The 15177-nt window shown below is 33.1% G+C and overlaps 3 protein-coding genes across 3 annotated transcripts; 1 reads left to right on the forward strand and 2 right to left on the reverse strand.

Moving 5' to 3' along the window:
• Nucleotides 1-4782: 4782 nt before the first annotated feature.
• LOC123694054 (ubiquitin thioesterase otubain-like) lies at nucleotides 4783-10184 on the reverse strand. Its single transcript, XM_045639350.1, has 5 exons — nucleotides 10053-10184; nucleotides 9658-9957; nucleotides 8623-8844; nucleotides 8053-8163; nucleotides 4783-4907 (listed from the first exon to the last, which is right to left on the reverse strand). The coding sequence occupies exons 1-5, from the start codon at nucleotides 10158-10160 to the stop codon at nucleotides 4821-4823; spliced, it is 828 nt and encodes a 275-aa protein (XP_045495306.1). The 5' UTR covers nucleotides 10161-10184; the 3' UTR covers nucleotides 4783-4820.
• A 542-nt stretch (nucleotides 10185-10726) lies between these two features.
• LOC123693647 (pre-mRNA-splicing factor SPF27) lies at nucleotides 10727-12701 on the reverse strand. The gene is made up of 5 exons (XM_045638833.1): nucleotides 12449-12701; nucleotides 12209-12372; nucleotides 11736-11948; nucleotides 11212-11365; nucleotides 10727-10924 (listed from the first exon to the last, which is right to left on the reverse strand). Exons 1-5 carry the CDS (start codon nucleotides 12521-12523, stop codon nucleotides 10790-10792), a joined length of 741 nt encoding a protein of 246 aa, XP_045494789.1. The 5' UTR covers nucleotides 12524-12701; the 3' UTR covers nucleotides 10727-10789.
• A 426-nt stretch (nucleotides 12702-13127) lies between these two features.
• On the forward strand, nucleotides 13128-15126 carry LOC123693557 (WASH complex subunit 3). Its single transcript, XM_045638719.1, has 3 exons — nucleotides 13128-13384; nucleotides 13583-13747; nucleotides 14134-15126. Exons 1-3 carry the CDS (start codon nucleotides 13334-13336, stop codon nucleotides 14398-14400), a joined length of 483 nt encoding a protein of 160 aa, XP_045494675.1. The 5' UTR covers nucleotides 13128-13333; the 3' UTR covers nucleotides 14401-15126.
• Nucleotides 15127-15177: the final 51 nt, after the last annotated feature.

The raw sequence follows: 15177 nt of genomic DNA on the forward strand, positions 1-15177 counted from the left end.
TTTTTCTTTTTAAATACTAGAGACGTTACTCTAAAAATCGAAATCTGACATCTAGAATCGAATGCATTGATTACTTGTGAATAAAAATCATCATAAATTAATAAATTCGATTGACAAATGTTTCAAATCCGTATCGATTAATACACTTTAATCGATGTTTTTAAGCAGGTTACCTCTCTTCGAAGATAAAATTGATAGACGTCAAATGTTGCCTATTAAATTGGCTCGACTATAATATAGGGCAGTGAATACGAATCATTTTACATCGATGTCTAGATATTCTCACGAAACTTTATATGGAATAATTTAAGAATAACGAAAAAATACACCAATTTCTACATGCCAAAGAATCGAGTTACATCACCATCTTTTTTTTTAATTTCGGTAGGGTCTAACGTGCCTTGTTGAATCAATCGGTCTTTGTTTTCAATTATTATTAGTTCCATGCCATGTATCTGATAAATCTTATCTATACATATAATAAAATCGTAGGAAAGTCAAAACTGTACATTGAATATTTTTTTAAAAGAATACCTGGGCCGTGATCTATAATCGATATAGAAGCCAAAAACATAGTTTTTAGAATTTTTGTCTGTTTGTCTGTTTGTCTGTTTGTCTGTTTGTCTGTTTGTCTGTATGTTTGTCCGAGCTAATCTCGAAAAGTACTGCATAGATTGACTTCAAATTTTGCATGAATATTACTAACAGGTCGGGTGAGGCTATAGGCTACATATTATCAAGCTATCATCTACGGGGGAGGAGCTGTGAACCTTTATTTTTCTTACATATTCCGTGTACTACGACAGCGTACAATCTAAAGACTCATGTTTAAATGTTGGTTTCGAGTAAGCCATGCTATTATCTAGCTTTACAAAATAAAAACTATGTCATTTACGTAATTTGGGCAGAGAAACAGTTTAATGAATTTAGTAGTATAAAGACAAATTAGAAACAGCGCCATCTATTAAATGTTATAAAAATCAAATCAATTTACACGTTAACTATTGGAAATTAATAATCAAATGACGCATATATAAATGTTGTTTGACAATATCTAGATTGACACTATAAAAATTATGCCATTTAAGTAACTTGGGAAGAGAAATATAGTTTAAAGAATGTAAGTTGTATAATGTTAATTTTGTAACAGCGCCATCTATGAGATTTCGTAAAAATCAAATCAATTTACATGTTAACACTACTGAACACAATGTTAAAAATTAATAATTTAAATGTAATAATTATGTTATTTATTTTTTTTAAGTGAGGGTAGATGTTTATTATTTTAAGTAAAAATAGACACCATTATCTACAGTTAATCTAATGATTGTGTTCCAAAGAGTATAATAATATATTGTTGTGTTCATTAGTTACAATTTTAAAAATATTCGTGTTTTATAAATTTACTAGCTTACCGCCCGCGGCTTCGTCCGCTTTGTCTAAAACCTAATAATTTATATACTAAAACCTTCCTCTTGAATCAGTCTTATCTATTAAAAAAACCGCATCAAAATCTGTTGCGAAGTTTTAAAGCTTCGTCCACTTTGTCTAAAACCTAATAAATTATATACTAAAACCTTCCTCTTGAATCAGTCTATCTATTAAAAAACCGCATCAAAATCTGTTGCGAAGTTTTAAAGATTTAAGCATACAAAGGGACATAGGGACAGAGAAAGCGACTTTGTTTTATACTATGTAGTGATATTTATAAAGCAATTGAATGCCATAAAACCAAAAATATCAAATGCAATCTTCGTGTTTTGTGAATTTTCACCATCATGCGTTCCCACAAAAGGTAAGTTGTTACTTACAGGTATTTATTGAAATGAAATGAAATGAATGATTCTTTTATTATTTTGAGGTGCATTGGGAACAGAAGTTTTTGATAAAATTTTATTTGTAAGTAGCTTTTTTTATAGATTTACAGTTAACTTTTGATTTTTTTATTCAATGCTAATAAAATTATATCGCCTTTGGAAGACGATTTCTGCTGATATTTTTACTACACCACTTGAAAATTGATGATTTGATGATAAAGACAGTAGCAGCGAGGATTAAGTGGAAATTAGTAATCATCCGCTTCGTCAATTTTTGACTGAAGTTAATGTCCAACGTCCAATGGTTCAATCATTGGAAGTATCTCGGGAAATTTTGGAGGATATTTTTCAGGAAGGAGAGGAGGGGCAGCCAACCACATATCAAACTACTACGTTTTAGTACCGAAAAAAATGTTATTGCCAAATGAAACGTAAATTTTGCACTCACAACTTTACAAGTAATGTTTTTATTTTGACTTTGCGGTTATCTGATTATAATATTTATCGTTATGGCTATCGACGTACCGACCGTACTGGGATCAGAGTAGGTACATGATATACAGTTCATCATCCAGGATTGCTTAGAGCATTTTCACACTGAAAAAGATGTTTTCTTTGAATCGTAGTTGCTTCATTTATTTATTTTTAATCATTTTAAATAATATGTTTTATATTTTATAAATATATCATTTTCATTATTTAAGTAGATAAAATAAATTATGTAACGGTTTTATAAGAAAACACATTATATTTGTTAGGCGACGGTGATTTCTTCCAGGCAAAAGAAATCATCTTCAGGATGGAATCATCCTGGATCATCTTCAGAATCATCTTCTGAATCATCTTCAGAATCATCTTCAGGATGGAATCATCATCATGGATCCAGATGGGGGTCAAGTGACGCGGGCCACGTACCACAAACATGCTTAGTTTGTGGTATCGAGCGCGAAAGATAGTCATCGTGTTTTTAGTAAAGTTACTATGTAAACTAACGTAATTTAATACTTAGGTACATATTCTATAATGGTGTGCTCAAACTGTTAATCTACATTTAATTTAGATTATTATTTGATACTAAGTAATGTCACACCCCGGACACTCCATACAAAATTATAGTTTTGACAGTCACACTGTAGAGACTGTAAATGTGTGTGTAAACTCTTTATGGTTGGCACATTTGTGACTAGCGTAAAAAAAAATTCGCGTTTTTCTGATGAAATACATCCGTAAACAGCACAATATCTAACCATTTTCTACGAAAAACGATAATCACAAATCCAAAATAATAAAATTGCTTTAAGTCAATTTGATTAATGTTGTCAATCTTCGTTGCGTTTCGTCTAAAGACGTCGTTGGTATCGTCCTTGCGGGGAAATGGGTACCATAACATGTCTGATCGTGCGGGGTGAGGTAAGTGTTTAATTTTGGCGGGAGGCGGAGAGTGTCCGTTCTGTAGCGTTTAGCTACTATTATGTATTCTGTGGTAATGTAGAATTTAAACCACATTCATGTTTTCTTCAGATTTTAAGATTTTCTTATCAGAGTGTTCAATTTTAATGTAGTTAAATTTTATAACAGACAATAATTAAGAAAATTTTAAAATAAAGTGTCACGTATTTTTTTTAAACAACGAATGACGAAAAACGACCTAATCGCGGACGAAGTCGCGGGCAACAGCTAGTAAGTAATATAAAAACAATCGCAAAATGTGTTGGTAAGCGCATAACTCGAGAACGGCTGAACCGATTTCGATAATTCTTTTTTTATTATATTCCTTGAAGTACAAGGATGGTTCTTATGGAGAGAAAACGTAAACATGTACCACGGTCGAAGCCGGGGCGGACCGCTAGTAATCGAATAAATCCATATTTACACTAGCGGTGTGGCTTTGGCTTCACCCGTGGTGCTTGTAGCACTCGGGTGCATAGAGGAAACTGGAAAGTATATACTCTCGGGGGTTACGTACCTATCCAATTATTGTGAATATGAAATCGGTCCTATAGTTTCTGAGTTTAGCGCTTTCAAACAAACTCTACAGCTATAAATTTATAAAGAATAGAAAAAATTCGATCACGAGGCGGGACTCGAACACGCATCCTTCGCGCCATTCCGGGGCGGATGCCTAACCAACTCAGCCACTCGTGACCCGCCTGAGCAATCGAATTTATTCTACTCTTTCAGTTTTTATGTGTCTTAAGGGACACACCGCGCGCCATCTATTGTGATGATTTAACAACCATCTCAACCAATATGAAGCACTTTTCAGTGAATACAATATTGTAACGATGGAACACGACCTTTTTGTTCGAAGGATGCGGGTTCGAGTCCCGCCTCGTAATCGAATTTTTTCTATTCTTTATAAATTTATATTTATAAAGCATTTGAATGCCATAAAAACCAAAAAATATAAATTCAACTCTACAGCTTCATTTTTCATATTATTTAGATTAGGTATGGTCTCCTCTACTGCCTATAGTTTGTCTATAAAGAACTGTATCTTCCAATGGAACAATCATGAAAATCTTTCAGTACCTACTCAATTAGTTAATTACACAAACGAAAAATTTATGTGTGCAAATTTTCATAGGCGGTGTTGATCGCTTACTAGCGAATCACTAGCTCAGTCCCCGCTATGATATAAAAATAATAATAGTTTAAAAAAACTAAAAAACACGCTTTTTATAGAAAACCGAACTAAAAAATAGGAAATTTTATCAAATTAGTGTATTGTCATCGGTCCTCAATAAATCTACAAAGTTTGAACGAAATCTGGCCGTTTAAAGTGGGTCAAAATCGCGCCCAAAGAAGTCGGTTACAAACATACAAACATACAGGTGAAGCTAATATAAAGCGTGTAATAATAACAAACAACTCATGAATGTTTTGTGTTAAGTATATAAATGTGCAATTTTATTAATAAGTTATTGGATGTTAACTAGGTGTTAAAACGAAATAAAACACGATAGAAATAGAATTAAGTTTATTATTAGCAAAATAACGCAATCACGCGTACAGAATGTCGTAGTGGCCCGGTCTATAGAGGAGGTGCACGAGCGGCTTCGAGCCCTCCGGGAAGTCGTGCGCTATTACCTGTAAGCAAATACAATATTAAAAAAGGCACTATATATTTATACACACCAAATATATAATATAATGAATGCAATACGATTGCTATTGACCTGAGAGTTGTTTATGATGAAATACAAAATGCTTCACATATTTATTGCGTGAATGTATCATAAAAGTATTTTAAATATAGATGAGCCTCTATAAAAAATATAGCCTGCATCGAAAATGATAAATATTTAATGGCGAAAATATAATAAAAAAATCATCCAGATATACCTCAGAGACGAAATCGCGGTACCGCCTACCTATCTCTGTATATGAACAGGCAGATAAGATATACCTTAGGGCGATAACACACTAGCGGATTGCGAGCGTTTTTAAAGCGGTGCGGGTGCGCATCGAATACGTTGCGGGCGCACAACGAACACGCCGCGGTTGCGCAGCGAATTCGTTGCGGACGCGTGTCAGATGCGCAACGTTTACGTCTCAGTCATGTACACTCATTAAGGGGGGTTAGGCGGTCAGCGAAAATTCAGCTATTCGGGCCTGAGGTAAGCGGTGAGGGGGTCCGCGTTTAGTATGGAATCAACGTGCTCGACACTGAAAATCGTAAGCGCCATTCACATTTTTATCAAAAAGTGAATGAAAATATTTAGTATTTTCTAAATCTAAAACAGTCACGAAATCGACAAGGTAAATACCTATGTATTCGTGATTTTATACGAATTATTATCGTAAAATACGGTTGTAATGAGCATTTATATAATATTTTAGAGGTAACTTCAGGATTTTTTTTTATGGAGCAAAATTTTTCCAATCGTGTTTTGGAAACAGTCTTCCCATCACACTTACGTTCTGTAATACATATTAGAAATTCCAGTGCGAAAAAACTTCAATATTTTCAATTATAGCTCATAGAAAACAGTCCATTTTGCCGTGTTCACCTACTAAGGCCCCTTAACAAAATGAAATCCGTGCTGGTTGTTACTTATAACTTGTGATAGTATAATAATTATGAGATCATTATTTTTTAAGAGTTTCATAACATGTTAATATTTAGGGTATTGTTTAATCTATTAAATCTCGGTCGAAGTGCAATCTGATAACTTAATTGCTCGTTAAGAAAGTTCATTAGTGAAATAAATGTTAAAGCTCCTTAACTAAAACAGGGCTATCTTATTATTAGATAAATAGCAGTGAATAGAAAATTTTATCAAGCAACCAGCGACTCACTATCACTTTGCTCATAATAAGGTTCACAAAATCTCTTTATAACATAATAGGTTTCCGCCCGCGGCTACGCCCGCGCGCTCAAAGAAAAACCCGCATAGTTCCCGTTCCCGAGGGATTTCCAGGATTGCGTCTTTTTCCCGGGAAAAAGTAGCCTATGTCCTTTCTCGGGTATCAAAATATCTCTATACCAAATTTCATGAAAATTGGTTCAGTAGTTTAGGCGTGATTGAGTAACAGACAGACAGAGTCACTTTCGCATTTATAATATAAGTATGGAAGTATGGATGTTGTTGTGGAGGTTGTTATACTGGTCAATCGTTACATACTTTTGGAATGTAATTTTATAGCACCTTTTTCAACAACTCCAGTTGTTATTACATCTTTAGTTAAGTAAGTGCATTTTCACAGTACGGTTAAAAAATTGAGTGCTACAGAAACGATGGAAATATTGAATGGAAGTTAGGCAAGGCGGAAGGGCTGGCTTTTGTTCGAGTGTATGCAAAACGGCGTCGACGCTTCTATTCGCAGCGAAATCGTTGCGCTTCCGCGACGTGTTCGCTGCGCACCCGCTCTCCTTTGAAGACGCTCGCAATCCGCTAGTGTGATATGGCCCTTAGCTATCGACGTATCAGCTAAAGTAATTTGACATTTATTTGCGTTGGTAGAGGGATGGAAAGGGAACTAATTTCGGACATTAAAGGCAAACTAACTTTATCTACCGAATTTCTTACTGCCATTGAATGAATTTGTATATGGAATCAAGTATTTTGTACATTTTTTATAAACTTAAAATGTCTATAGATTTCCATTTGACCGTGATATCCGCTTAAATTAATATGTACAATTTATATGGGTTCATAGTAAATCACATTAAAAACAATTTAACATGACTGAGTTTATTGGATAACTTAAACTGAGATTTTATCAAGGCTATTACATAAGAAACAAGTTTCATAAAAGAAATATAATTTTCTTGTGACATGATTTAAATTAAGAATTAATTATTACTAGCGGTCCGCCCCGGCTTCGCCCGTGGTACATGTTTACGTTTTCTCTACATAAGAACCATCCTCGTACTTCAAGGAATATAATAAAAAAAGAATTATCGAAATCGGTTCAGCCGTTCTTGAGTTATGCGCTTACCAACACATTTTGCGATTCATTTTTATATATAAAGATTATAGTAGAGCCATTTTAATAGGCAACATTTGACAGTTCAACAAAATTCAACAACGTAACCTAGTAATGACGACATAGAATAACATGATATTTCGTTTTGTTAGAACTACACATTTGCTTAACTTTTTTCAATTACGATTACATATTTATAATAATAATGACCGATACAAGTAATTTTAAGATTTCATTTTACTGATAAACCATCCTAAACATAATAAACAATTTCTGAATTGAAGAACTGACGTCGCTACAATTTTGTGGCAATAAACCTTTTTTCTTTTTAAATACTAGAGACGTTACTCTAAAAATCGAAATCTGACATCTAGAATCGAATGCATTGATTACTTGTGAATAAAAATCATCATAAATTAATAAATTCGATTGATAAATGTTTCAAATCCGTATCGATTAATACACTTTAATCGATGTTTTTAAGCAGGTTACCTCTCTTCGAAGATAAAATTGATAGACGTCAAATGTTGCCTATTAAATTGGCTCGACTATAATGAGAATACATACATAACAGAATGATTGTCTATGTCCTTTAAATATAACAATATAAGGTGTAGAATGGATGATAACTATTAAATATTTTTTTCAATAATACCACGTTAAAATTTTTTTAATGAAAAACACTACTAAAAGAAAACTTATTTTAAACATTTTAATATCATTGTACAATGACTCCTTACAGAAAAACTGAACATACATTACATTGAGTAAAATGCACTGAAACATAAATTTAACAAAATACCTGACTCCCTTCGCCCCGGTCCATGTACTTAACTCGCACACCAACATTCAGTGCATTGCTGAGCGCTATTATATGAATGTGGTCCGACTCTTTATACATTGGCTCTACCTCCTTGAATAAATATAATAACAATGTTATAAAATATTAACTACTTTTTATTAACCTAGAGATTTGTGAGAAATCAATTACTGGTAGTCTCAAAAGCTAAAAGACACTTCAGAAAAAAACAATTAACATGAGAAATCAGACTTATCAAGTTAATGACAATCAACAAATCTATACTAAAGCTGAAGAGTTTGTTTGTTTGAGCGCGCTTATCTCAAAAACTACTGATCCGATTTGAAAAATTATTTCGGTGTTAGATAGCCCATTTATCAAGGAAGGTTATAGGCTACATATTATCCCACTATGACCAACAGGGGTGGAGCTATGGGGGTGAAACAAGTTGAGTAATAAACAGTTTTAAATAACATGAAATCATACATCAAAGAAGTAATGATTTAACTTGCAATATTAAATGCCAATTCTGTAAAAAAACAAATTTTGTTTCTAGTTTAACAAAGTTCTTACCTGTCTACAAAATTCAGTCACAGTGCGGGGTCCCTCGATAAAGTTCTGGTAGAACTCCTGCTGCGTCTGGAGCTGGCCAGAGGTGATGAGCCGCAAGTACACTACAATATAATCCGAGTATCCCTGCTTGTTGAACTTGTCGTGCAGCTCCGATCTGATGCTGTCTGCGTCCTCCGCGCTGCCGCCGGCTTGCTCGCCCACTCTTTGCACCACTTCCATAAACTGGAAGTTTTACATAATATAAATTTATAAATTTATATTATGTAAAGATTAGAAAAAATTCGATCACGAGGCGGGACTCGAACCCGCATCCTTTCGCGCCATTCCGGGGCGGATGCCTGACCAACTCAGCCACTCGTGACCCGCCAGACATCCATTACATAATAATTAAGAAACACCTACTGAAAATGAACATAAATTAACAACACAATGTCTATAAAAAAGGTAGCAAGGAGAACAATCTCCAACCTTAATAGCAAAACATTTAGTGCTATCTGCATTTATCTTCAGTGAAAAATATAAATGTGTTAAAGTGTAGTAGTGACAGTTGAAATTAGCTATGTATGTTTTATGAAAATTTAACATACAAAATTAAAAATTAATTAAGTTTCTATAAAGTACAATAACTACAAAATATATCAGCTAATAATAATAATTATATGACTAAATGAAACCATAGTACATTGTACTGTTGACCAACATGCTAATAAGGTATGGATACAATTAGATAAGCCTCAAGTTTATATTTAATTTGAAAGCTAAATATTTTTATCTATGGTACAAAAATACTATCTGTGGTAAAACTGGACAAAACCAATATCATATGCAAATCATTGATAGAAAAAAGATATTCGACCAAACAAAGCCTTTGTAGTTTAAATTTACAAATGAAGCTGCTAAGTGTTTTTTTTTCTGCCAATTAAGGGTTGCGAATGCGATACAGAATGCGAACAAAAAAATTAGAACAATCTTAAGAACAATAATAATAATATTATGATGACACAAACAAAACATAACCTCCAAGGAATGACTTACCGTTTCATAAAAATCTTCAACAGTAAACTGCGGAAACCCTAAAGCGACTAGATTGTCCTTTGAATTCTTAGCTATTTCATGAAATTTCTCATATTCTTCCTTATCTTTTAGAAGATGTTCTAAATAGGCATACGAAAAGGCCCGAAAAAAACAGTTACCATCGGGCCGAGTTCTTCTGAAACATTTGTATTTAGAAGCTAGATCTTTTATTTTCAATAGATAAATAGGATCTTCATTGTATTCTTTTTCTAAAGACGACAGCTCTTCGAGTTCACCGACCAGAGGTATAGATTCCGATATCTGCAAAACAAACAAACACGACGTAACAAAAATTTTATTTTCCCTTTCCCATGAAAGATAATTGACATTGTATTTAGTGTAATTGTTACAGATACCTCTTTCTCAATTTCGCGTTGTTGTTTCATAATAAGTTCATCTTGATTTATTGAATTATCAACTAAATTGCCGGTACAAGCGCTGCTGCTCGATGCATCGTCCGCCATTTTCAAATTTATTATGAAAATAAACTTGACAGCTAATGACAAATGACAATCGCAAAAAACAGTGACGCTTCATTCCAAGCAAATAGAGATGGTTGCAAAATGCAAATACATGTCGTCTATGGTTTATAGAAATTCAGGCTTCAGAAAAAAACACGAAAAAAATTACCGAAACATGCATCCACCATGCTGTGCCATGCATCATTCAATGATTCAAAACCGATCAGTCGTTCTTGAGTTATTTAGCGGTATATTTCGTACCAATCTGTGGTACCAATAGTTAAATGCTTATAAATGTGTTATTATATGTAGATGTAGAGGTAAATGGGAATAATATTTGTGTCAACTACATAAAAAAACGTTTTTTCTATGGGTAATCCTGAAATTTTAGCACGGGTGGGTAATAAATATATATTTATAACTATAAATTTAATATTTATAACTCTAAACAGTAATATTTATTATCCACCCGTGTATACATATTGGTATATAATAGTTACATATACACAGATAAATAAAGTTATGAATGTAATTATACAATGTCTTTTTCATGTCAAATAAAATACCAATTATTCACAAATGTATTTAATTAAATCCTATTTAACTTATAGCAAATAATGAGAGCTAAATAATTAATCAGCAAACATGTCTTCAATTTTCTTCTGCACTTCTTTCTCCGTTTCAGAATTAAGTTTGTCAGGTAAATTCTTCATGGCTTCCATGTCCATATCTGGTGCCTCATTATCACTTGTGGCTTGACCCTTTGCCTGGAAAATAAATCAATGTGTTTATTTATCCTAAACTTAAAAAAAAACTTTTCATTATCATTTACATGGTCAAATAAGCTACATTGGTTACTAAAGTTGCCTTTAATAATAATAATAGTCACATTATCTCCCTACCTACATTTAATTTTATGCAAATCCAGTCAACCAGATTTCATACTAAAGTTAAAACATCCATCAAAGTAAGCTAAAGAATTGACCCTTATTCATTGGCCACAGACAATTTCTAAAAAAAAACATTTTTTTTTTTGTTTTTTTTTTCAACATACCTTCTCCAACTGTATCTCAAGCTGCATGATAGCTCTCTCAAGCCTATAGTTGTCTGACACAAGCTGTGCCCAGCGGCGACGAAGCGCCCGTAACCTCGCGCCGCTGGCGGTCTGCGAGCGTTTGCGCTCCCAGTTCACTGCAGCTATTTGTTTCCTTATCAAAAAGGTGTGAAAATTAAACAACGATAAAAAGGTGACACATAGTATGCAAAATACATAAAAGTTGCAACAATGACTACAGTTTAACTAAAGAGGGTTTCGCAATCTGGTAGATTCTTTGTCACAAGTTTCAAAGTCATAATCATAATATTAAATTCATCAATAAGAATAGTTAGGAATAATTGACAAGCTGATACTTTGAAAAAAGAAATTTGCATCAGATATAAAAATGCTATACAGTATATTATCATTATCAAAAATTAAGTGTTTGTTAGGACTTCTATTCATTTTGTAATGTAGTTTAAAAACTACTTTACTCTAGTATTTATTATTAAAACAATTTGGATAAAATAACTTCTACCAACCTCAACTGCGTATGCACATTCTGTGATCGCTCAACAAGTGCTTGCAGTACATTGAGGTATGACCGCCAAGCCTCTGAACTGTATTGGAGCTGCAACTCCAAATTCAGCACCCTGATGGCCTGGTGGGAAAGCTGCGCGTGAGAGTTGTCCACTGCCTCTGTCCATGCGGCAGGTTCTCCGAGTCTCCCTGCTGGAGGTGGTGGCAGTTCATATCTGAAAATGTTGCATATTAAATTATTTATAGATTATGATGATGTATGTGTGAAGGTCAACAATAATGTCTACATAATTAAAATATAATTTGTATGCAGTAAATGTAGAAATTAGTTTTCTTTTCATATAAGTTTAGATTTATATCTATTCATTTTGATTACAAATGAGGGTTGTTTAAATCAGCATAATATTACATCCCCACATTGTATATGTGGCTGAATTAAATTCCTGGTCAAAATTTGTTTTATATTCCAAAATACCTTTTCATTGACAAAGGCTCCATGGGTAATCTCTGCTGCACACGTTCCATTTCTCTCTGCAGAGCCGGTGTTTCGAACGCTGTGCTTGGTTCGGGGCCTGCATTTTCAAGATAGTTCTTTGTAGGTCTGTATCTTCGACACTCCTCCTCCACCATTGCCAGGGCCTATTTAAATCGAATGTAATTGTATTTAATTTCTAAAGTAAAATATATGAATAGCTCTTATTATGTGTGTACTTACCGCTTCCCTAACTCCCGGATCATCATAACCCTGGTCAATGTAGGGTAAAGCATCAACAACGACTTCTCCCGCCATATCTTTCTTTGGAGTTCAAAGCGTAAAATGTAAAAAAGATTACAATAAATGAAAATTCATGAAATATGTATCATTTCGCTGCTAGAACTTAGAAATTAATGAATACAAGACAAAAACTGTGTGCTTGTAATTTGTAAATAATGAAGTGTCAGTCAGACTGTCGTCTGACGTGAGACGTCTGTCAAGTGTCAGACTACCGACATCACCTCTGAGGACATCACAGATTGCGGAATATGCTAGGTACCTACGTAGACAACAAAAAACATATGGAAACTGAATGACAATGAAAGGACAATGTACACACAGAAAAGTAAAAACAAAGTTTGCTTGTTTTTATAAGGTTTTTATTGTTCTGACTTCTGTGATTGTACAGTAGGTAGGTATGGATAGCGTACCTAGGCGTATGTATAATACCTATATACTTATAGTACCTGCTTTAAATTATTCAATAGTCAATACAGTTTATCTTTTGTTTTACGTTTTTAAAATATAAAAATTCGATTTTTTTTGGCTTTTTTTTTTGTAATAGCAATAATAGAATTAGAAATACGTATGTATAAAGTTCCGCGTGTAGGTCAAGTGTAGGTACGTAATACATTTCCTCTGTACATTTCGTTGAATGTCATCAGTCATTGTCAAAAATAATTTGAATTGTTATTTGTATTTTGTGTTTGTTGATGAAAATTGAAAAATTGTAAATTTTTCACCAGCTAGGAGTACTAGTGTTCTGTGTTTTATCTAAAAATCTTAAATTTCATCGAGAAAGTAGACAACATATACATTAAACAGATTCAAATCGAATTTTTGAAGATGCAGGATAAACTAATTAATCAAGAAATTGCTAATTTGGACTATAATAGTGTAAGTATTCATAAATTTAAAGTATGTATATAATATTGTCGCTTGATTTATAAACCTAATATTTAGAAATAAGTTTATCTTTTTCCCGTTATGGGGTATACATGCTTACCCGGAGACGAGATACCTTATTTTTTAAACCCATAGTCTAAACATGTTTTTTTACTACTGACCCACAATAATTAAACTATTTGATTCCAGATAGCAGCATTACAACAAAAACGAACCCTCGCTTTTGTAAATCATTTTGTCGTGACAACTGTTCAATTTCTTAACAATTTTTCTAAGCAATGTGAAGAGAAGTTGATGCAATTTGAAGATAAGTTAGAGAAAATTGATGCAACAATGATTTTATTGGAAACTAAAGTAATCATATTTTATGTAAATAACTAGCTGCTCCGCGCAGTTTCACCCCCGTGACTCCTCTCCCGTTGGTTGTAGCATGATGATAGCCCATAGCCTTCCTCGATAAATGGGCTATCTAACACCAAAGAATTTTTCAAATCGGACCAGTAGTTCCCGAGATTAGCGCGTTCAAACAAACAAACAAACTATTCAGCTTTATAATATTAGTATAGATAACTAACATTACTTTTTTAAATAAGACAAGAAAGGAAAGAGAAAATAACATTACTTACTTACTAACATACATACAGACACAAATATTCAACAAAGCAATGTTATATTGTGTTTGTTTGCATTTTATTGATATACATAATTTTTGTTTAGTTTTTACCCTTTTTCTGTTGCAGCTTTCATCCATTCCAGAAGTGAATAATGTAGAAATACCAAAGAAAGTAGAATCTACACCTACAGAAGATAAAACAGATTCTAATACAGAAGTTATGCCACCTGAACCTGAACCTGTTGTAGAAGAAAAGATTGAGACACCAGTGAATCCAGAATATTTGAGATTTGTCAAAATGGTCCAAGTTGGTGTACCGTTACAAGCTGTGAAGTTGAAACTTACTTTGGAAGGATTAGATCCCAATGTATTGGATAAAATATTGGCAAAGTAATTGAAATTACTGTTATAGAATTCTATAAAGCTTTAATTTTGTGCAATGTTTCCACTATGTTATATAGAAAACTAGGTTTAACCCGCGGCTTTGCCTGCGCAGTCAGAGAAAAACATGTATAGTTCCCGTTCCTGTGGAATTTACGGGATTGTGTCATTTTTCCGGGATAAAAAGTAGCGCATGTACTTTCTCGGGTATCAAAATATCTCCATACCAAATTTCATGAAAATTGGTTCAGTAGTTTAGGCGTGATTGAGTAACAGACGGACAGAGTTACTTTCGCGTTTATAATATTAGTATGGATGTACGTTTGTTTTTATTCTTAGAATATTGTTAGTTTTAATCTATTTACTGTAATACTATATAAAGTAAATTATGAAACTGTTATCTTGTGCAGCCTCGTCTATTATTCTAATATTGAAATGACAAATATTTTGCAGATAAAATCATTAGAAATTTATGAGGTATCCTTGTGAAAGCTTCATTGCATTATTTAATTTATAAAAAAGCTAAATATGTGGTAAAAATGTATACTTTTGCGTTTGTAAAAAAGAATAAGAATGGTTTTTGGGATTTTGTTATGCAGATTTCAGATGTTGCATGGAACTGAATATAAGTTGATATAGGTATTTATCATATTTGTGTAGAATATTATGCCACATAAAATAGAATATAATATATTACTTGTTAATTATATATTAAAGAAATGAATAAAGCAGTTTCCATTGCAAATATATTGTTTGAATTTATAGTAAGAATAGAATGAACTATAACCTC

The sequence above is a fragment of the Colias croceus genome, chromosome 8 (genome assembly GCF_905220415.1).
Source record: "Colias croceus chromosome 8, ilColCroc2.1".
NCBI lineage: Eukaryota > Metazoa > Arthropoda > Insecta > Lepidoptera > Pieridae > Colias > Colias croceus.

Coding starts and splice junctions, on each gene's coding strand:
- LOC123694054 (XM_045639350.1), bottom strand. CDS start 10,160: ATGGCGGACGATGCATCGAGCAGCAGCGCTTGTACCGGCAATTTAGTT. Junction 8,845..9,657: donor TTGAAGATTTTTATGAAACG/GTAAGTCATTCC, acceptor TAAAACTTCCAG/TTTATGGAAGTGGTGCAAAG. Junction 4,908..8,052: donor ACCGGGGCGAAGGGAGTCAG/GTATTTTGTTAA, acceptor ATTTGCTTACAG/GTAATAGCGCACGACTTCCC.
- LOC123693647 (XM_045638833.1), bottom strand. CDS start 12,523: ATGGCGGGAGAAGTCGTTGTTGATGCTTTACCCTACATTGACCAGGGT. Junction 11,949..12,208: donor GAGCCTTTGTCAATGAAAAG/GTATTTTGGAAT, acceptor CAACATTTTCAG/ATATGAACTGCCACCACCTC. Junction 10,925..11,211: donor TTGAGATACAGTTGGAGAAG/GTATGTTGAAAA, acceptor TTTATTTTCCAG/GCAAAGGGTCAAGCCACAAG.
- LOC123693557 (XM_045638719.1), top strand. CDS start 13,334: ATGCAGGATAAACTAATTAATCAAGAAATTGCTAATTTGGACTATAAT. Junction 13,385..13,582: donor CTAATTTGGACTATAATAGT/GTAAGTATTCAT, acceptor ATTTGATTCCAG/ATAGCAGCATTACAACAAAA. Junction 13,748..14,133: donor TGATTTTATTGGAAACTAAA/GTAATCATATTT, acceptor TTTCTGTTGCAG/CTTTCATCCATTCCAGAAGT.